The sequence below is a fragment of the Amborella trichopoda genome, chromosome 10 (assembly GCF_054954075.1).
Source record: "Amborella trichopoda isolate Santa Cruz 75 chromosome 10, AtrichopodaSantaCruz75HAP2 v2.0, whole genome shotgun sequence".
In the NCBI taxonomy this organism is placed as follows: Eukaryota; Viridiplantae; Streptophyta; class Magnoliopsida; order Amborellales; family Amborellaceae; genus Amborella; species Amborella trichopoda.
This window is the reverse complement of record NC_142345.1, coordinates 45,591,672-45,613,723: the sequence shown is the minus strand read 5'-3', so window position 1 is coordinate 45,613,723 and position 22,052 is coordinate 45,591,672. Positions and strand designations below refer to the sequence as shown.

Here is a 22,052-nt window from a genome sequence, read left to right as displayed (position 1 = left end):
CTAAGGAATAAAATATCTTTGGTCTAGCAAAATTACTTTATTTGGAAGGACGATCTACTCAAATTCGATCTCTATACAACACACGTGAGATCACAGTATGCTCCTAGGGAGCATAAAATGTTTATGGAGGAGACATATTAAACATGGAATTTAGATCAGCTGTGAGGTTTGTACTTTGTAGAGTGCATCAATTTTAATGATAGGCGTGCCTCAAAATTATGCCCAAGCATGCATTTTGGTGCGAAAAGGCTTGGAATGTGATATGAAAATCAATTATCAGCCTTAATTATGAAATCTAAAACTCTAAAAATTGAGTGTATTTATAAAAAAATAAAAATTAAGATAATAAATGTTCGAGGTAGTGTGTTGCCCTACTTTCATTACTTAAAAACCTTTTTTCCTCTTCATATCCATAAATCTCCTTGTCCGGATTATCAATTTGAGAGTTTTCGGTAAGGGTGAGGTTTATATAAAGTGGAGGCTCTAAACAATCAAAGTAAAGCATATCTTCAAATGGTGTCGAAAAATGTAGTTTTAATACTAGAAATCTTTGTGCCAGCCTTAAAATATATTTTCATCTTTAATTATAAAATTTAAAGCTTGAAAAATAGTGTAGATCTAGCAGATCTATGAAAATTTGATAATCTTGAAAATTGACGATCCAAAAATACGTTATAAGATGCATTATTTCAAAAATTTGAAATCCATTTTTTTTTCATGTTCATGTATCTTGACGTCGAGATGATCAACTTGGGCATCAAAAACTTCTAGTGAATTTTTTAGGTGGAGATTGTTTAGAGCCTCAATTCTATATAAATTTTTTCCTCTAAAAAAAATATGTTTATTGCCGAGCCTTTCCACATGTTAACGGGCGTCCAAAATAAAAAGGGTAAGGCTTGTATAGAGCCGAGGCTCTACACAATCAAATTAGAGCCCACCTTCAAATAGTATCAATAAATATAGTTTTAATACTGGAAAATTTTTTAATAGCCTTAAATTATATTTTTATACTTATTTCTAAAATTTAAAGCTTAAAATATAGTATAGATCGAGCTAATCCATAAAAACTTGAAATTTTGAAAATTGACAGTCCAAAAATGCATTACGAGCTGCATTATTTTCAAAAATTGAAATCCATTTTTTTTCTCATGTCCTTACATCTTGCTGTTGAGATGATGAATTTGATGATATTTGGGCATCAAAACAAGTTTTTATAGTGAAAGTTTTGGGGTTGGTTCGAATTTGATTGTTTAGAGCCTAGGCTCTATATAAACTTTTTACCAAATAAAAATTGATATGTATAAAATCCATATCCGCCAATTCTCTCAAAAATATTTTCTAATTCAATTATCGTTTAGACTTTGTCCGACACGAACAATATGTACATCTAAATTTGAGGGATCAAAGCAACACCGTGCGACAAGTAACTCGGTCTGTGTTCTAGATTACTTGCAGTAGTCATTCACAAATACGCCATCACTGAATTCAATTTCCTAGCCTATTAACTGCATTGCAGTACCTCGGTGTCTGCGTTTTATGGAATTAGGGTTTCATCCTTTCTTCTTTGAAACTGCAAATGAGTTCCTGCCTGCGGCTACTGGTTTTACTTTTACCTTGCAATCTTCACAAACACCAACATTTTGCGCCATGCCACCTTTATTGTCTTCAGGTCTCTTACTCCCCTTCTTGTTGCCGCTGCTGGACCGCTTTAGTAGGCAGCCGTATCCAACCAAATTCACTGTTACTCCACTGATTCAGCTTTTACATTAATTGCTTATTCATGGGCTTTTGATTATTTGATCACCATTACTACTGAGATGGTCTATATCAAATATATGGCTGCCAATTTGGGTTTGAGCAGTTGGGGCTGTGTCTTTTACAATAATCTCTTGTTTTTGCTTATGGCTCCCATCTTCTGGTTTATCACTGGAGAGTATGTCCTAGCGATTCAAGCGTCTAAGTCTAGTTTCTGGGTTCGATCATGGGCCTCTTTTGCAGTTGGTTTGTCTTGTGTTTTTGGTTTAGTGATAAGTTTCTTTGGATTTGCTGTGAGCATGGCTATTTCAACAACTGCTTTTGCAGTCACTGATGTTGTGAATAAGTTTATCATGGTTTCCATTAACGTGTTGATTTGAGATAAGCATGTTTGATCCATTTGGCCTTATTTGCTTGCTTTTTACCATTTTGGAAGGTGTTTTATATCAGCAATCAATAACTAAGGCCCCCCTCAGATCGAGTCTACAGGGGGGGGGGGGTGAAACTATCTGTTGGTGTGGCTGGTAATTTTTTGAGCATTGATTGAGGAAAGCGATAAACTTGGTAAACTTTCCAATGTGTGATTTATGGGGTGAGGATGATCTTTGGGGGAAGGAAATTTTGGCTATTAGAGGAAGGTAGTGTACAAGACCCATGTGGCAGAATGGAGATTCTGCTTCTAGGACTAGTTTAGAACACTGCATAAGGGGGGCATTTTTATATCATTATATTGTCCTTCCCCTTGGTCATTGCATTCCTTGATCATGGCCTTGTCGAGAGAACAGTTGTTATGGAATTTCTCGTATATTATTTTTTTGGCTTGTTTCCTACTTTCAAGCGTTTGGACAATATGTTGATACTTGTCCTCATGATGCGTGGATTCCTCCACCATTTGTCCTGTACATGCTGCAAGGAAACTCCATAAGTTCCAAGTGTATCTTTTGATGTGAAAAAAGCAAGAGCAAAGACAATCTGTTCAACTTCTATAACATGTGGGTCTGGATTATTATCATCTTGGAGCAGAATTCCATGCAAATGTAAGTGTGAGCCAAATGATGAAAATATAAAACCTGAAGTTTTTTTCATCTATAATTCTGAAAATCCTGTTCATTTGAAGTGTTTATTGATGTCCTTGTTGATATGTCTGAACTTTGTCACTCTTGTATGCAACAAGTTTTGTCACCTGGTTGACCTTTCGTACTTTGCCATGTACAATGCATCAGTGGGTTGTTTTACATGAAGCTCTAATGCTGCTTACACCTACATCTGGTTATTTTTTAGTAATATTTATCTGGACATTTCTTCATATCTATTATTATTTGGGCATTCATGAATCAAAGTTGAGGGGTTTCAATCGATGCAACCTAGCTTGTAGGCTTTTAATTGGATGTTAGAAGATTCAACAATATTCATGATACCTGAGTATTTTACCTACCTCCATGGCCCCCTCCTCACTGTAAGGTTTACACAAGTTGTTGTGAGACTACGTGCTAAACTCTTATATTGTATTAATCTTACAGTCTTGGAAAAAAGAAGAAGAAATTGACCTCACACATTCCTGTGTATGTTTTGTTTCCGCACCTATAAGATGTAACTTTTTTATCTTAAGTTTATCATGCAGCTAGGAGCTTGATCCTCTCAAGCTTGAGAATATGATTAAATGTGGTCTTCTTATTTTTTTGGTACTCATGTTTGAGATTGGTGGGCTACAAAATCAATTCACAAATGCTTTAGGAGGTCAACAATTATCTTCCTATTTTGGGGCACAAAAACTTCGCTATCACAATATTATATTGTCCCTTACTGATCAAAATATCTAAGTTCTTTAGGCAAAATATCTAAGTTCTTTAGGTAAAATTATCCTCGGGATACAAGAAAATAGAATATTGAACACTGTCTTGCTTGTAGAAACGCACAATTATGACAAGATCAAGAGCACCAGATTTTCTAGAGAGATATTGCACAAGAAATGAGAGAGAGAGAAAGAGAGAGAGAAAATTGTGTTCAAGATCACTGTACGTAGCGCTCTGCGTACTTGTTTGCACCATATTTATTCTACTTAGTGCATCTAGATGGCCACTTTTTTTTTAAAATGTTAACTGGCTTTTCATTGAGTGTATGAAAAGTGCAATGATAAACAAAAAGAAAACGTGAGCAGGGGAAATAAGGAAGAAAGAGGAAAGAAAAGAACGTGAGAAGAGAAAAGAAAAGAAATATAGAGGAAAGGAAGGGAGAGAAAGAGAGAGAGAGAAGAAGCAAAAGGGAGCGGAAATACAAGGGGGAGAAGCCTTCACATCACCTGCATCGTTATTTGTTTAGCCAAGGAATCCGCTTTCTCATTCCTTTCTCTATTAACATGAGTGTAAAGTACTTCTCGGCCTTGAAGCTTAATCGAAATCCCATCCATAATCTGAGTTCATTGCCACGGGGTAGTTTCTAGGGATTTGCACCACCTGATGACATTTAAGGAATCACCTTCAATGACTGAGCATTGGCATCAATCAACCTTGTAACACCAAAGTAAAGGGTCCACAGTTATGCCTCATTGATAAAACAAGGATGCAATCGTCCATACCACTGTCCCATTACTATTTTGGAGGAGATCATTATATCCAGCTACCTGCCCATTCTCTCAAGCATTGCCATCAAAATTCAATTTGACCCAATCGTCAGTTGGGGAAACCCAATTACTAGACTTTATAACCTTCTTCTTCTGGAACACTAGAAGATCTCTCAGATTACTTAAGAAAAACTCCTTAGGCACAGAAAGCAAGCTGACGTAATGGACGTGATAATGGCCATGTGTAGTTGATCCACTCCCCTTGCCTTGCTGTCAAATGTTCGAGAGTTCCTCTCCTTCCAGATGTTCCAAAGAACCGCACTAATACAATTCTCCACAGATATAGACCAATCCTGGGAAATGAATGAGACGAACCTTGCTCAAAGAAACTCCTTATATCTCCTGGCATGATGCAGTGCCATCTAGTCTTCCACAGATCCATTCCCAGATTCTGGCGACCACTGGACACTACAAATAAAAGATGCAAAGCAGTCTCAGCATACCTTTACAGGGGACGCATGCATTAGTATCTATTCCTCAGTTGTTCAATAGCTATAACCCTGTCTAGGCTTAGAAACGAGAGGAAAGCCTAAACCTGTTGTGGTGCTTTGCAATTCCAAACTCGACTAGACCAAGGGTTGTGGGGGATAAATCTATCCTCTATAAGGCGCTGGTAAAGGGATTTCACTGTAAAGTTGGCTCCTACTTCGAACTCCCATACCACTCAGTCACCTCTGTTAGGATAGTACAAGTGACTATAAAGTATATTCATAAGACTAGCTAACTGTTGTTCCGTGGCATAGTTAACTCTTCTAACATCCAAAGCTAAGTTCCACACCACCTGGCTTCCTGGACCTGTAACCACATCCTTGATTGCTGCTTTTTGTGTGGATCTTCTGTAGAGATCCGTGAACTATATCTTTAGGGGACAATTGCCTATCCACCTAGAAAACCAAAACGCCGCATTGGCCCCGTCGCCCACCAAGATTCCGCTATAGGCAAAGAATAAAGTTTCTTCTAAATCAATGCCTTCCACATAGCCGATGCCGAGAGTCCTTGCACCAACTTCTTTGGAACCAGATGATCTTTATACCAGCCATACTTAAGAGTGATATCCTATTGCCACAATTGTGTAGATGAATTAGTTATCCTTCACCACCATTTAGTCAAGAGGGCTTCATTGACTGCTTTGAGTTTACGAATGCCTAAGCCTCCCTCATGCTTATATAGGCAAACTGTCTGCCATTTAACCAAATGGAACTTACGCTTCTTTTATGTCTCACTCCACAAGAAGTTCCTCATCATCCTTTCTGGTAACTTTAAAAGGTATTGTGGAGCTCTACATAGGGAGAAATAATACACTAGTAAATTTAACATCGTGGCTTCAATCAGAGTTATATGTCCACCAAAGGGTAGATATCTACATTTCCATCCATAAAACTTGTGCTGAAATCTCTGGAAGATAGGATCCCATGCTGCCTTTGGCAATCTACCATCTGTGAGTGGAATCCCCAAATACTTTGCAGGCAAGCTATCCACCTGACATTCTATCCAATCTTTGTCCTTTGCGGGCTTTCTTTGTGTGACCACTTCGATCACATCATCTTGTAACCCTATGCTTATGAATATAATATAGTGAATTTCTCTCAAAAAAAAAAAAAAAACACAAGCTTTACCACTAATAATAACTGAAAATGGGCAGTCGACAAAGATCCATTTCCTCCACTTGGCCCCTAATCCCATTAACTCCATTACTTTGTCAAGATAGTCCCACTCAACCCTGTCATATGCCTTCTCAAAACCTATCTTGAGAAACACTCCTTTCCTTCATAGGCTCTTCTTCTATTAAGATACCATCCATAATCTGTCTGCCCTTGATGAAAGTGAGGGCCTTGAATTACTTCATTTGTCGCCTTCTTCAATATGTTAACGAGCACTTTAGCTAGGATCTTGTAAGTAAAGGAGAGCAAGTTGATAGGTCTAATGTCTTGCAATGCCTCCATATTTTTCTTCTTTGGTACCAACGCAATGAATGTGGAATTTAAGGCTTTGGAGACCACCCCATCCTCAAAACAAACTGCTGAAAGAGAGTCATGAAATCACCTTTTATTACATCCCAGAACTCTTGGAAGAAGGCCAACGAAAAACCATTTGGGCCAGGCGCTTTATCTCTCGGCAGGCTAAAAACAACCTCCTCAATATCGCCTTCTCCAAATCCGTGGCACTATCATGTACCAATCTATTGAGGGGCAAATTGTCAATGGAGCACTGGAGCCTGGATTCCGAACTGAAGGCTCTTTGGAAGAAGTTCACAATAGCCTCTTTTGGTCCTTGTATGTCCCCTGGTTCCACTCCCAGAATTTGAATAACACTAACATTGTTTGATCTCTTTCATGAATTTGCAATGGCGTGGAAATACTTAGTATTGGTATCCCCCTCTTTGGCCTACTTAGACCTGGACCTTTGGAATCAAAAGACTTCCTCATCTCTTAACAAGCCCTACAGCTCAAGCTTTAGCCGGTCTCTCTTAATTTTCTACTCAGCACACAACCCACCATTATGCCGCTCCAACTGGTTTAGACTCTCCAATCTATTCGAGGTTTCTGAGATCCCTAGGTGGCCACTTATTTACACCATACTTGCTGTGCATTGAGCTTCACCTTTTCAAATTACCAAAATTGCCCCTCATTTGGCTGGGGAACTACACCAATGTGAGCCTGCGAAGTGCCAAGTGCGCTCAAGCACCCTTGCGCCCATGCACATGCACCTTGCATGCGTCACATGCTCCATCTAGGCCTTCTCTCCCCCAGGTTGCAGGAACACAATGAAAGAGGTTATCCCCCATAGTGAAGCACAAATTATCTTCTCCATTCTCCAATGTGATACTAAAACCCCCTACTTCCCTCTCTTCATAAATACAATGTTACAATGTCCTAGGACTGCGGTTTTTAAAATGATATTATTTTGAAATAACACCTAATATTTTTCCAAAACAAAATACTATGCTTTTTACTTTGAGGATGGTGGTTCCCGTATGGTTGCAACTTTTTATGCATCAGCTTTATCTATTGGTGGTTGTTTTCTTCCTTTCAGGTGATCACCTTCGTGATCATGTCTTTCTTGATTTCTTTGTATATATTTTAGTTTTCCTCTTCCATACCATACACATGCATCATGCATACATATATACATACATGATTCAAGAAGTTAAAAGTGAAAAGTCCAACTTTAAAAAAACAGGTTGTTGAATAATCCGTAACATGTGGCATTCACTAGCTATCTTCCTGGTTCGCAAAAGTTTTTAATGTAGGTAGTACATGTTCAAATTTAAATAAGTTTAGGTCAAATTTTTTGTTATACAAGATTTTATCAATTACAAACAGAAATATCTCTCTCTTGTTTAATTGAAGGGTGTGGTTTGCATATGGTTGCAAGTACACCTCCAAACTTTGTCATGAGATGCAATTTTGGTGTCAAAAATTCTTAGGATGGTGTGAGAATCTATTTTTATCTCTAACTATAATATTTTAAACTCTAAGAATGGTTCAAATCAACTAGATCTATAAATACATAAAAAATTTGAAAATAGAAGGTCTAGATAATATGTTACAAAATGCATGATTTTTACGACTTAAAATTTCATCCTTTTTTCTATATCTATAAAGCCGGGATGATAAAATTAGATGTTTTCTACCGTCAAAACAACCTTCAAAGGTTTGTATATGTGCACCTAAGTTCTATATTTTAACCTGTCGACCTTATATAACCTTTTTCCTTAATTGGAGTGTTCTTGTATTTCTTTTCTTCGGCAATCAAACCCAAAGCTCTGCTTTTACAGTGGAGAAAGTACAGAAAGAATTGGTAGAGAGACGATCCAAAGAGAACAGTGGAAAGATGTTCTGAAAGAACAGCAGCACAAGAGAAGAGAGGGATTCGTCCCTAAACTCAATTTGACAGTCAATTTTCTGAGGGAAGCTTATATTAGGTTTCCCCAACACTGTTTCTTTTCGCAAGACTACTCTTATTCAATAGGTATGCTCATCTCTCTACTAAAAATGACATCTTTCAAGTTCTTTACCGGGTTACTAGAATTATATAACTCTAATTTGTGGAGTTTTTGGTACAAGTTGAAGAACTTTCTGGGGATATTTTAGCAATTATTATTGTGATTTTTCAGAGCCATTCTCTTTTACATTAATATGGAGAGGAGCAATCTTGTTAATATGGAGGACCAATCTTGCACTCTGTGGAATTTTAATGGATCTCGCTTGCAACTATATAATTATGATTTTCATTTGAAGATGACCGTTCAGTGTAGTTTTATTTTCGTTCTAAGGGAAGTTTATTAAACTACACCTGTAATTTGAACTATTTAATGTTTTACCCAACTGTTGGATCTAATTTCAAAAATGGTCATCGTTCTTTTGATCAATTTCCAAATTGCCATCAAATGACACATCAAAATGAGTGTTTGAAATTTATCAAAGTACGCCTAGGGTAAAATGTTAAATCAGCATTCTAAAACTAGGCCGAGGCAACTCGGGCTTGGCCGAGGCTCATGAGCGAGGCGAGTTTTGAGCGAGTTAGTTGTACACAATATTTTTAAACTTTAAGTATAATATTGCCACAAATTCATATCCGATTTGTTAGAAATGTTAACTGGTTAGCTCTAAGGATTATACTCTATCTCTACCCCATTAGGGGTTCGAATCCCGCCCCTCACATTTTTTTTGAACACCAACGAATCCCGCCCGTCACATTTAACATTTGCTATAAAAAAATGCTCGCCAGGAATGGAGCTCGAAACCTATTATAAAGAGGTCATTTTGCATAAGGCATAAAAACCAGCATGTTGTTCCTTACTTTGTTGATAAAAGAAGCACTTATACTATATATAACCATTATTTTTTTTCATTTTCTTTAAAAAAGAAAATGAGCTGGACTCGGGCGAGTTACTCGGACTCGCCCGAGTAATCGCCTCGGCCAGGTCCCGAGTTCCTTGGCCAAGTCAATTTTTTTAACATTGTGTTAAATAATTCAAATGTTAGGCGTATTGTGATAAATTTCCCTACTTGATTAGTTTCAAGTTGCTCCATCATCATTTTAGGAAGATACAAAAGTAGAATCAAATGAAGTATTGGCTTCAACAATTAGGCACAATTCTTCATATTCTTCCATTTTCTTTCCTTATGTCCTGCAATCATGGTGATTGCGTGGTTCAATATGTCATGCATGCAAGGTATTTTATGAAATGCATCAAGGAGAAACAATTTTGTTGGCATGGTCTTATTAATGCAATAAGGGTACAAAAGGGAAATTGCATTGTGCATTCACAAACAACTTTGTTAGTGGTTTCTCATATTTCCTTTATTTTATTTACAATCTTATTTTATTATGCATTGTAATGTTATTTACTCTACCTTGGCCGGCCCCAAGCCACTCATGCCAGGCCCAAGCCTTGGTAAAGGAGAAGGGTTGTGTTAGGTAGGACAGCCAATCTAAAACTTTGTCAAATATTGTCATGAATCCTGAATCTACAAGCAAAATGAAGGAACAAGATTCATGTAGGCGATTCCAAATAGTTGGGATAAAGCTTAGATGTTGATGATGATTTCATTATGCATTGTGTGTGAAATTCTTTAATGCAGTTAGCTACTTTAGCTAGGGATTTGTAGAGTCCCCAACCTTTGGATTACTATAGAGAATAATTTACAGTGTAGCATGAGCCAAAGTCATGCCATGAGGGTAGAAAACATGTACACATTAAAACACCCTTCGTGTGTGTGTGTGTGTTTTTTTTTTGCGTGGGTGGGTGGGTGGGTGGGGGGTTGATGGGAAATTTATCAAAAATCACCTAGGAGATGAACTACTTAGCATCTCATCTCACCCATTTTCATGATTTAATTGCAGAAAATCTTATCAAAGGACATATACTCATGAATGAGAAGGAAGAAGGGTGGGGGGCAAGAGGGAGGTGTAATATTCCCATGGGAGGGAAATATTCATGTAAACCCTTGGGCAAAGAACTTGCGAAGATTTTCTTTGTCTGAAAGTTTGGGATCCACTTTAGAATCACCACAAGTACTTAAAAAAGGGTGGACATTTGAATACCTTAATACCGAGATCTGACCGTCTAAAAATTGGATGGTCTGTGTCCAATTCTAGGGTTTGAATTTTTTAGGCTGATCCAAAGTGTGTATTGAAAGTTTGTTTTATGTTCATCACTAAGTTGATCAGGTATGCAACTGGAATTTTATGTGATTTCCGCATGCCAATGAGGCTAAAGGGAAAGTTCTATAGGACAACGGTGAAACATGGAAAAGGATTGAAAAGGGCAAGGGGTAGGCCCAAAAAGACATGGTTGGAAGTAGTCCAAAAAGATATGAGGACTTATGGCCTCATTGAGGATATGATCTTTAATATAGCATAATGGAGAATCAGGATTCATATAGCCAACCCAATTAAATGGGAAAAAGCTAAAATGATGATGATGATAACTAAGTTGATCAGGTCATACCCCAAAATTTGGGGTCCTAGAAATGCTCCTAGCTAGGTTTTGGGGAGTGTATAATCTTGTCACACGAATGCGCACACACACATGCCTAGGTATTAGCACACATACTTGCGGAGGTATTGGGAGTCTTGATAAGTTTGGGTAGGTTTTTAGGTATTCCTTAAGTTTGTAATTTTTTATTTTTTTTTAATATTTGGTACAGCAGGTTCCTCAGTTCCTAGACTGGAAGAATAAACTTAAAGTATGAGTCAAGCATAAAAATTCTTAGATTGAAAAGTTCATATTTGTATTAAAATAATCAAACTCAGTGTTTGACTCATCACTCCCAATACTTGGTGGACTTTACGTGGAAAGCAATAAGCTCGGAAAAATTAGGAATGTTTTTTTAAACTGCGTGTGAAGAATTTAGAAAGAAACATAGAGTTGCTACAATGGGATTCGCAGCCAGCTTGATACCTGCAAGCCCTCCACATTGGAAAACACCATTTGTATTCCTAAACAATGTAGAAAATTATATGATTGGACACCTTGCGAGTTTTTTCATTTATGGAACTTGCTCACTTAATGACTCATGCTGCATGAGTTTTCTTTTTCCCCCTCAGGTTCATATTTAGAATTATATTGGAGATTGTATTATTCATGAATATTTTGATTACCACATGTGATGAGGATCTTGTATGAATATTTTGCATACCACTTGTGATAAGAATCATTTTGAGATTTGCGGTGGCCTTTAGTAGTAAATGAAGTTTCATGCGTTGGAATGTCAGGCGAAATATGTAGTCCCACGATGAATTTTTTACATTTTGTTTCACTTGTGCATTTTCTATGTTATTTTTCACTAGTTTTTTTTGAGATACTTTTTTTGGTATTTCTGATCATGCTCATCTAGAGCTTTAGCCTGCATTGTTGGCTTGATCACACTGTCAAACCTGTCATATTTGAGCATGTATTGTTTGTGTGACCTGACATGGTATCAATATTATAAAGCACACTAATGTTATTTTGGTCATGGAAAACCCACTAACATTGAATGAGGAAGTTTCTTATGGGTTGAGTTTCTTTGCTGGTGAAGATGGTGTCAAATGGTTGAAGAACGTCAAACTTGGAATATAACAAATTGAAATTCTCGGATCTGGATGCATGACACCAAGAAATAAAAGCATGTGTTTTGTTTCTTCTTGAAGGTTAAGTTATGTAAAAGTTTCAAATTCGAATCTAAAAGAATCAACTTGTGAAGGTTGGTTGTGGAAGCATCTTGTCCACTTCTCTTGTTAGCTATAGACAAGGGTGGACAGCGCAGCCTTCTATCGAGTTTGAGGAGCTTTTTTTATGATTTTATTACATCAAGAAGCTCTCGGAGCTCAAATGTCAATATTTGACAACTGTAAAGAAATAAATCTTATAGATGACAAAACAACAGAATTTATGGAATGGGAATAAAAATCAGAATATCTTCTTATCAGAGAAGAGTTGTAAAGCAAATGGGAGCTCAATGGTGGGGGAAAGTTCTTGAAAACCATCCAAGTTCAAAGGTCATCCGTGTTGTTAAGTTGATATGGGGGAAAGCCATGCTAGAACAAGTGACTGTAAAGGTGATGCCATGCTGGAATAAAGGATTAGGTGTGTAATTCATCTTAGGTTTTCCCAAAAAGAAAATGCCTCATTCATCTTGTAGTCGAGGTTTCCAAACTTAAGCATTGTCCACCAACTGCTGTAAGATGGATGAGATTGTGGGTTTGTGATATTTGTGCCATCTGATCAGCTAAGAATCCAAGTTTATTGGGAGTCTAAAACTTTGATGGGAAGTGATAATAAATTACTATGCATAATGTCATCGATCCAGTGGGAAATGAAGATATTGTGCAGATTCGAACAAGAAGAGAAAATGGGAGACGTAGCCTCAAGGCATTTCTATAGCACTTGAAAGGGCATCTTCACTGGAGTATTAATTTTGGCCTCCTTTTTTTTTGGGTTGCCATGCAGACCTCTTTGTGGATACCTTTAAAACTGATGCTTAGATAGCTCTAACCTCGGTGATTATCTCTACCCTGGTTCATTGATAATGACATTCGTGTGCGTCCTCAAGTCTTTAAACCCAAATGAGAAGCCACCTCAATCCTAGCTACTTTTAGCACTAATGCAAATAGACAACCCCTTGCCCCTTGTTAATCCCTCCCAACTCCTGTCCCTGTAGTATGTGAGACCTGATGTGAAGTCTGTGATAAGGATCATGTTGAGTAATGGAGGGCCTACTGTCATTGACCATCAAAACTCCCCCTCAATGGGAACCTTACAGATCCTTTCTATTTTAGTTATCTATCTGTATTTCTCGGATATTCTCCTTGACCTTACAAAAGCCTGGACAACACATCACCCTTCTTGCTCAAACATTTATGCCACCATTTCATTCTAAACAGGCTTCTGCACAATGTCAGGTTCTAATTAAGTCTCAAATCCTTCAAAACACACACACGCATGTGTGTGCCCGCCCGCAAACACACACACACCCTTTCCTACTTTGCTTTATCGCCATGTTCTCTTCAGTCTGTGAAATAAACCTTTTGAATGGTACATGGAAGTAGCAATAGTTCCCTGTTTCAATAGTTCCAAGTCCTTATTAAGGTGGAGCATAATAGTACATGGAAGTAGCAATAGTTCCCTGTTTCAATTGTTCAAAGTCCTTATTATGGTGGAGCATAAAAGTGACAACACTCTTCAGATAGTAAAAAGAGCCATAGAGCTACTGATAGGGAAGGGTCCATAGATATGTGATTCATTGTCACCATCTATCCAAACAAAATCTACAGCATGCAGCATTCCCCCACTTCAAACGGGTCTGTTCTTAAGCGGCTACTGTTGAAGCGACTCACCACCTGTAAAACATTTACCTCTCTAAGCTCCTCAAAATGGATACATATTTTCCATTTCACCTCGAATGCCAAATCAAACTAATATGTATCCCATACCTAAATTAAACCTATAATTAGTTGCTATCAAACAGAAAACAAAGAAAAGGAGAAACCAGATTCATGGCTGATCAATTATAGGGTAAATGTACAATAGTCCTTGTGACAGTGAAAATCCATACTTATTTGTGTCAGCAACATTCAATGAAATGGAAGGTGATGGATAGGGAACACAACCCACCATCTGGGACATCTCCAGTTTTGATGGGTCCCAATATCTCCATCGTCATCCATCATTACATTGGACGTTGATGGCCCTAGTGGACTGAGGGCATACCATTGTCCACTGGATTATGGTCTATTTTTCCCTAACATTGATTAGAAATGGAGCTCAGGAGCTTCAATGCAAGAGACCTATTGTATAACCAGCTACACAGTTTCTACAAGGTTGCAGCCTTATGAAAAAAGTGTGGTCGCGCTTCCAAATGCCATCGAAAAAGGATATGTTTTTGAGAAAGTTAACCTTTCTCAAAAAAACCCTTATGATAGCTTGGAAATGTGTTCCACCTATAAATAATTTAGCATATTTGATAATTGGGAGTTTTTGGAAGCGCCCCACTTCTATGTTTGATAACACCCTGCAAAATGGAAGCGCGCGCGCGCGGGCGGCCTTTCACAAGGCAAATTCTTAATGCTATAAAACATTGCATTTTTGGAAGCCCTTCCTTCCATCGAAAGGGGCATCTTCCATAATATAATTTGTAGGAGAGGGAGTCCCTGGGGCCCTATTTTTTAAGTGAGTTGGCCAGCCTATGCTTCAGTACAAGATGGGTGCAAGAACAATTTCGATTTTTCTTATGAAATCTTTAATATTTTTTTTTTCTTGTGCACCTTAGTGTTGCCCACCTCTCCCCAAATTTTAGCTGAAAAGGATTTGTAGAATGAATTGAATTAAAAGGTGCCAATCTGGACATTCTCAGATTGAATTTAAGCCATCTGGCCTATACTATTCAAATTGACTCCAAATTTTGAGTTTGCCCACCTCTCTTAGAGGCACCTAAAAAATAAAATTAAAAAAATAAAAAATTGACCAAAATGATCTCGTAACACCCGAAGGGTTTTTTTTTTTTTAATGGCCCGCTTATAGTACCATCAAGACTTCATGTCAATTAGAATTATAAAAAATAAATTTAAATACTAAATTGTGATCTTCTGGTCCGATGTAGAAAATTGGGAGGTTGTTAGCTGGCGCTGTAGAAAGTCTTGTGGCTTTTCATTTAGAGAGAGAGAGAGAGAGAGAGAGAGGTGTTTTCAACAGAGTGTCGATTAAGATCCACATCAAGAGAGAGAGAGAGAGAGGTGTTTTCCAACGGAGTGTCGACTAAGATGGGTATTGCTGTATTCACCATAAAATAAATGTGAGGTGGTCCCCATAGCGTGAGTTGGTGTGAAGAGAGAGAGAGAGAGGGAGAGAGAGAGAGCATGGCAAATGGTGTGAAGACATTTGGAGGCACGAGTTAGAATCAAACAACATTTTGTTGGTGACTTTGGGGCGTAGGAGATAAGATTCCAAGTAATCAAGACAACAATTAGTGTTGTCCGATTCTTCAGCCGAAGAGACTGAAGCCTTTCAATTTTAGGCCTATACCGAAACGTAGCGAGGTGATGATGTTTCGGTTAGCTTCTGGCCAAAGCTTTGGTCTTGTTGGATGAAGCAAATAAATATCTATATAAAATTGTTTTTTTTCAATTTTTTCTTTTTTTTTGAATTTTTTTTATTTATTTATTTTTATATATAAGAATTTAATTTATTTATATTAAACTTAAAAAATCCGATGTTTTCCTCCCATTCAATCGAATTGCTCTGTTTTCCTCATCAAACCTAAGAAGAATCCAAAGAGAATTTGACAACATGGAGTACCCACTCTTTTTCCCATTAAAGAGATTTAGAATGAGTTCTTTTCCTGTGAATGTGTGTAGAGAGAGAGAGTGTACAAGCCTAGTTGATAGTTGCCTCATAGAGACCGTACAAGCCACAGCTGATAGTTGTCTGAGAATATATGAAGCTTCTGGGGGGGGTGGGGCAATAGTCTCTAGGAAAAGTAGAATGGAACTTCACAATTGTTGATTGATTAAGAGAGAGAAAGAAGAGGGGGTGGGGGTGGGGTCTCTTGTCTATCAGTAAGAAAGTAAAGAGAGAGAGAGATGGATGAATGTATTGATGTGTGAAAGAAAAGAAGGCGTCCAGTAGTGATGTGGATCATACATACATAGGTGCGTTGCCAAACTTAAGGAGTGGATCGAAATGAGTAAGCTTTCAAGTTCCAAGTTGGGGGGGGGAATGAGCTTCCTTGTAGGAGGAGTGCACGAGTTAGTATTTGTTGTGAGGCCCAGCCCATGAACTGTTGCGTGAATGGTGCGGCACGCAAACAAACGTTGATAGTAATGTGATGGAAACATGAGAGCTCCTCTCCGACTCCCTCTTTGACACGACTCAAAACTTGTGGTCTCTCTCTTTCTGTTTTTGAAGTATTAACGAGTAGGAATAGAGTTTTGGACTTTATATTGAGGCACTTCTCCCCTTAACCATGAATGCCCCGACCCTCTCTCTCTCTCTCTCTCTCTGTGTGGCAAACCTTTTCTTACCCTCAATTATTAGACCCAGTTCATTGATTTAACTTCTCAACAAAGGCCCAAAGTACAACGTTATATAAAAGGAAATGTTCACAAAATACCAAGGTTTATAATTCTAGGGAAAAGATATGAAACTACCTACGATAATGACATTGGTGTCTTTATTTGATAATAGGGGTGGCCAAGACTTTTTTTTTTTTTCTAATGGTAGTTTGTCAATAAGAGAGAGAGAGAGAGAGAGAGAGAGAGAGAGAGATAATTTATTACAGCTTTCTTTCTAGTTTTTGCTCTCTTTGAATATAATAAATGAGGAAATTTTATTAAAATATCTATGAGAGATGAATTATTTAACATTCTATTCATATCTTTTTATTTGATCATGAGTTTGAATAGTTGCAATTGAAAAAAATATTGAATAGTTCATCTCTTATGAGTTTTTTTGATAAAAGGTGCGGTTTGTATAAGGTCTGCACCTTATATTGTACAAGTAAGGTGCACCTCTAAATTTTTTTGCTAGAAGATGTAGTTCTAGTGTCTAAAACCTTATGATCTCTTGAAAATCACTTGAAAATTTTGACAATAGACTGTCTAAATAACTTATTACAACATGCATTATTTTTAGGATTTGAAATTCTTTTTTTCTTTATATCCATACATATTGAAGTCAATATGATCAATTGGTAAGTTTTTCAGTGTTAGAACACTTTTTTCTATTGGATTTTTTTGGTGCACCTTACTTCTACACTATCAGGTTGTAACCTTATATAAACTTTTTCCTTCGATAAATTCCCCTAATGATGAGATGTAAAATTTTATTATTATTGTAGTAATAGTAGTAGTAGAAGAAGAAGAAGATAAGTTGTAGCTCGTATGATCACCGTCATCAGTATGATCATGAAAATGATGATCATCGTAACTATTTTGTGTCAAAAGATTGTATGCTCCTGAACGTAGAACTACTTTTAGGAAACAATTTTTTTCTATATAATCTCCTCAGCCAAGGAACTGGCCCCAAAGAAGAGAGTTTTTATGTAACACTCTTTATTTGCTGAGAAAATGATGTTTTGATATTGAGCATGGCAAATAACCTAAAAAAAAAAAAATTACATAGCAATCTATATGTGTTGAGAAGGTAGCAATTTAAATTTGTTTAAAGACCAGAAACTATTTAAAAAGACAAAAAAAAACTTTTTTTTAACAATCGTCTGCTGATTCAAATGTGGATGTAAAGTTTCATGTAAAAAAATTCCTCCTGAGTAGCTCTTTTGCCCAAGGGAATGAGTGTACAGTGTGCTCTGGCAGGAGTGTCTATATGCCTAAATATTGGTTATGCCACAAGTTGATATAATAACAACATATATTTCACACAAAATAAAAGTGTTTATACTATGCTCCTGGTAAAAATGTACACTTGCTCCTTTGGTCAAAAGACCCCTGATTTTGTTGATATTAAATTTTGGAGTCTACTTTTAAATAAGCATTTAAATAGTTTCAGATGACAATTAATAGATCGTAATTTCTTAAACACGTAGATCTAGCTGTCTTGGACTTGGATAGTCTGACATGAATTGCAATCCGCCACCATTAAATAGCTATAGCTAGGGTTTTGCTCGAAGGAGTATGTACATTTTGCTCCTGCAAGAGCATAAAACTTTTTCTCAAAATAATATTATTTGAACTGCAATATTTTTTTATTTTTTATTTTTATTTCTTCTCGATAGATCGGTGAGGATTACACGCCCCTGCCCATTTTGGAAAGATTCAAAAGTGTTAGTGAGAATGACAGCCATTACCTTTAACTGGACTTCAAGTGGTACTACCACCGCATCCTTGCCCCATTCTTTGGAATACTTGTCTTTGGAGGGCTTTTCACACTTTGTCGTCAATTGACTAATTCCAGGTTTCATTAAGTGATTCACATGCACTGTTACATAAACACTAACACTAACCCACATTTCACATGCATGATATTGACCCTTACCACACGCTTACCTTATCACTCACCATCCCATAGTAATCATCTAGAAAATGTTGTCCTTTCTAATACCAACCTCAATAATTGCTCAAATATGAACCTTAATTTTTGCATCATCCCCACTATCCAACTAAAAATCCAATAGTCTCATACTCTCTTTGCAATCCACCACCACTAAAGTCGTTGATGTAACATGGATGCTTTTTATCATTTTCCATTTGTAAGAAAAACAAGGTAAATATCTTATGTCAACAAATGGTATTATCTGACAAAATAGAAAAAAACACATAGAAAAAACATAGAATTAAGATAAAGTTTTGACGAGCAGGGGGCGCACAACATGAAGAACGGGTTGAACCGATGAGTCAGGTCCGGGTCCATTTCAAAACTAACTGGATCTAGTCGAGTCCAGGTCATAATCTGCCCAAAATTAATTATGGTACTACTTTGTATTGTATAATTCCGCTCTGCTACCTCAGGTTTAGGTCGGCCCAACCCATTTGCAGCCCTTAACCCAAACTGACCATAGAAGTTGACATTAAAAACAGGAAGAAACAAGACAGATTGTGCCAAGATTTATTTGGTAAAAGGAGAGGTACGTATAAAGGGTACATGCCTCCTTGAATTATCTGAATGAATATTCAGTAATGGACTCGGCCTTTTGGATCATCTTATCCCTTCTCCTATCAGGAGTGGCTCCTCTCAAAGATATCAACCACAAAACATGCTCTTCAAAATTTCAAGGTATGCAAGTACTCATCTGACATTTTATCATCTTTTCCCTGCTTTGCGATTTTATTTTGTTTTTTGTACTTTTTTTTTATTTAATAGCAGCAATATATTATGAATTTCCCCCTATCTATAATGAGCCTTTTTCTCTTGTGTGTGCAGGCTTCATGTTGCTTTTTGTTTTGTGTTTGGTCTCTGTGATGTGTGTCACTGTTGGGTATTACTAAGTTTTGCTGTTTTCCTTTTACTTTGCTCTCCATCTATCTCTCTCTCTCTCTCTATTTCTTTGTATGTGTTAATAGATTGCTTGGTTTCTTCTTTTATGAAGCATCAGAGGGAAATTGAATGGTACTTCATCTAGAATATTATTTGTGTATTACATGTTAAGATAGAGTCTCCACCTTCTACTCTCAATGACATGCATTAGAATGAATCAATTCCTCTACCACTGTGCACTTTTGAGGGGAAGCAATTCATCTCTACCACATATCATTAAGAACAGACGGTGGAAACCGCAGTTAGTACTCAAACAGCTTACTCCATGTGGTATATAAGATCTTTCTTCATTTCAACAAGAAAAATAACACAAAACTGTATTTTTCACCTCTTTCAGACCACCGGAAGATCGAAAACTCCAGCGTACTGATCCTTGACCTCCACCACGTGCATGGCCCCTGCTCCCCCCTCAATTACACCCCTCCACCCATCTATGAGACCCTTCGCCTCGACCAGGCCCGAGTACATGCCCTCGCCGCCCGCATCCTCCCTAAGGAGTCCAAAACCTCACAAGCTTCGGCCGAAACCCCCCTAAAATCTGGTCAATCCATTGGAGTTGGCAACTACATCATCGCCCTCAATCTTGGCACGCCCCCAAAATCATACCTCATGGTAGTTGATACAGGGAGCGTGCTCACCTGGCTTCAGTGTCAGCCCTGCTTAGATTGTCACTCGCAGTTAGGGCCGATCTACAACCCCAAAGCGTCATCTACTTACTCCACCATATCATGTCAGAGTAATTACTGCACAGAATTACAAGAAGCCACTCTGAACCCCTCTGGGTGCTCTGCGTCGGGTGTTTGTGAATATGAAGCCAGCTATGGGGACCGATCATTCTCTTTGGGCTACTTAAGCAGGGATACCTTAACCATAGGCCGTAGCTTCCCGGGCTTTATATATGGGTGTGGTGCACGCAATGTGGGCCTGTTTGGAGGTTCGGCAGGCCTAACAGGTTTGGGCCGACACCCCCTTTCCCTCGTGTCGCAGCTAGCCCCAACATATGGATACATATTCTCATACTGTCTCCCTACTCCCAAGTCCACCGGCTCGCTCACTCTGGGCCCAAGGTCGGCCGGAAACTCTTTTTACACCCCCATGTATAGTATGTCTTCGGAACCCAGCCTCTATTTCTTACACCTGATAGGGATAAATGTAGATGGGCAACCCCTCCCTGTGTCACACACCGTATATACATCCTCTCCGACGCTTTTGGACTCTGGAACAGTCATCACCCGATTGCCTGAGACCGTGTATACAGCATTGAAGATGGTGGTGCTCAAGCGTATGCCTTACGCAAGGGCACCAGCATTCTCAATACTGGACACATGCTTCAAGGCGAGTACGGGGGCCTTGCGTGTGCCTGAGGTGGTGATGGTGTATGAGGGTCCAGCACAGATGAGGCTTGGGAGTCCGAACGTGTTCGTTGAAGTAGATAAGGGCATTACCTGTCTTGCATTTGCTGGGACGGGGACGACCGGCAACGGAGTTTCCATTATCGGGAACCAGCAGCAACAGGGCTTCGATGTCACTTACGATGTTGCCGGGAAACGGATAGGGTTTGCTGCAGGCGGGTGCGGGTGATTGGCGGCCGAGTGATGCTGTGTGCCCAATCAGCACTGTGGATGCACAATCAGCACAACCAGATCGGCAATGTGGCCGGTTCTAGACATCAAGGCTCCATTTTTTTTTCTTTTCCTTTTCCTTTTCTTTTCTTTTCTTTTCTTATGATGTCAAGTGTGTCGGTACAATTCCCATGTGGCACACTCGCTAGCAAGCATCAACCATCTGGCTGATATGATCGCAGGGTGGGGATTTGACCTTAAGGAAAATTTACACAAAAGACTGGTGGCTTCACCATGGTTGAACGGTGGATGCTCACTACATAGCCTAATAGCAAAAGAATGCTCCCTTCTGAGCACATTGCACTTTTTATTTTTCTTTTACTTGTGATGAAGAATGGGAAATGTCAATAACAATGATTGTTGTAATTGTTGTGAAAGAGAGGTCAAGAGCTGTCTCTATGTTTGCTTTGCTTATGGAATTTGAGGTATAAACAGCTGTTTGGACATTGACACGAGTGTCGCTATGTCTAGTATATAGGTGTCTAGTATTTCAGCTTAAAAACCTGATTCAGCTAAACACATTATTATTATTATTATTATTATTAATATTAATATTAATGGTCAAGCATTAGATATTGTTTAGCATATTTAATACAATTTCCCTTTCTATAGAAATTTGGTTATTTTTAATTCATGGTAGTGTCTTTACGTGTTGACGAGTGAAGCCACACAACATCACATTGTTGGGATGACACTATATGTATTGACACGCGACACCAATGGCTGGGTGATGTGTCGGGGTAACTCTTCAATAAAACTCGTTCATCCCGTTTAGTGTCTTAAAAATTTCCTTTCGTATGCCTGAAATTTTTCGCTTACCCCCAATCTGACGAATAAACATGGAACTTTTGTTATTTTTTAACTAACAAGACCCTTTTTTTTTTTTTTTTTTTCGGCTGTTAACTTGGGACGTGGTGATCGAAACTCTAGACATCACACTGTAGCACCGGCTACCTTGACCACCTCGTCCTAGAAAGGAAAACAATTTCTAAAAGATCATTAAACAATTTCTAGCCCTCAATAATTCCACTAAAAATGAAAATTAAAAAATCCCTACTTTTTGCATCACGTCTCACTA

At 38.1% G+C, this 22,052-nt stretch overlaps 1 protein-coding gene and 1 pseudogene across 2 annotated transcripts; both read left to right on the top strand.

Annotated features, from left to right (window-relative positions):
- Positions 1–1,381: 1,381 nt before the first annotated feature.
- On the top strand, positions 1,382–21,351 carry LOC18447393 (aspartyl protease family protein At5g10770). 2 transcript variants are annotated; one of them, XM_088849367.1, is made up of 3 exons: positions 1,382–2,792; positions 8,154–8,347; positions 19,690–21,351. In XM_088849367.1, the coding sequence occupies exons 1-3, from the start codon at positions 2,746–2,748 to the stop codon at positions 20,931–20,933; spliced, it is 1,485 nt and encodes a 494-aa protein (XP_088705493.1). In that variant the 5' UTR covers positions 1,382–2,745; the 3' UTR covers positions 20,934–21,351. The 2 variants fall into 2 exon arrangements, with proteins under 2 accessions (XP_088705493.1, XP_006857554.2); XM_006857492.4 differs by lacking the exons at positions 1,382–2,792; positions 8,154–8,347 and adding an exon at positions 18,920–19,091.
- LOC105421689 (GDP-fucose transporter 1 pseudogene) lies at positions 1,437–2,283 on the top strand (annotated as a pseudogene).
- Positions 21,352–22,052: the final 701 nt, after the last annotated feature.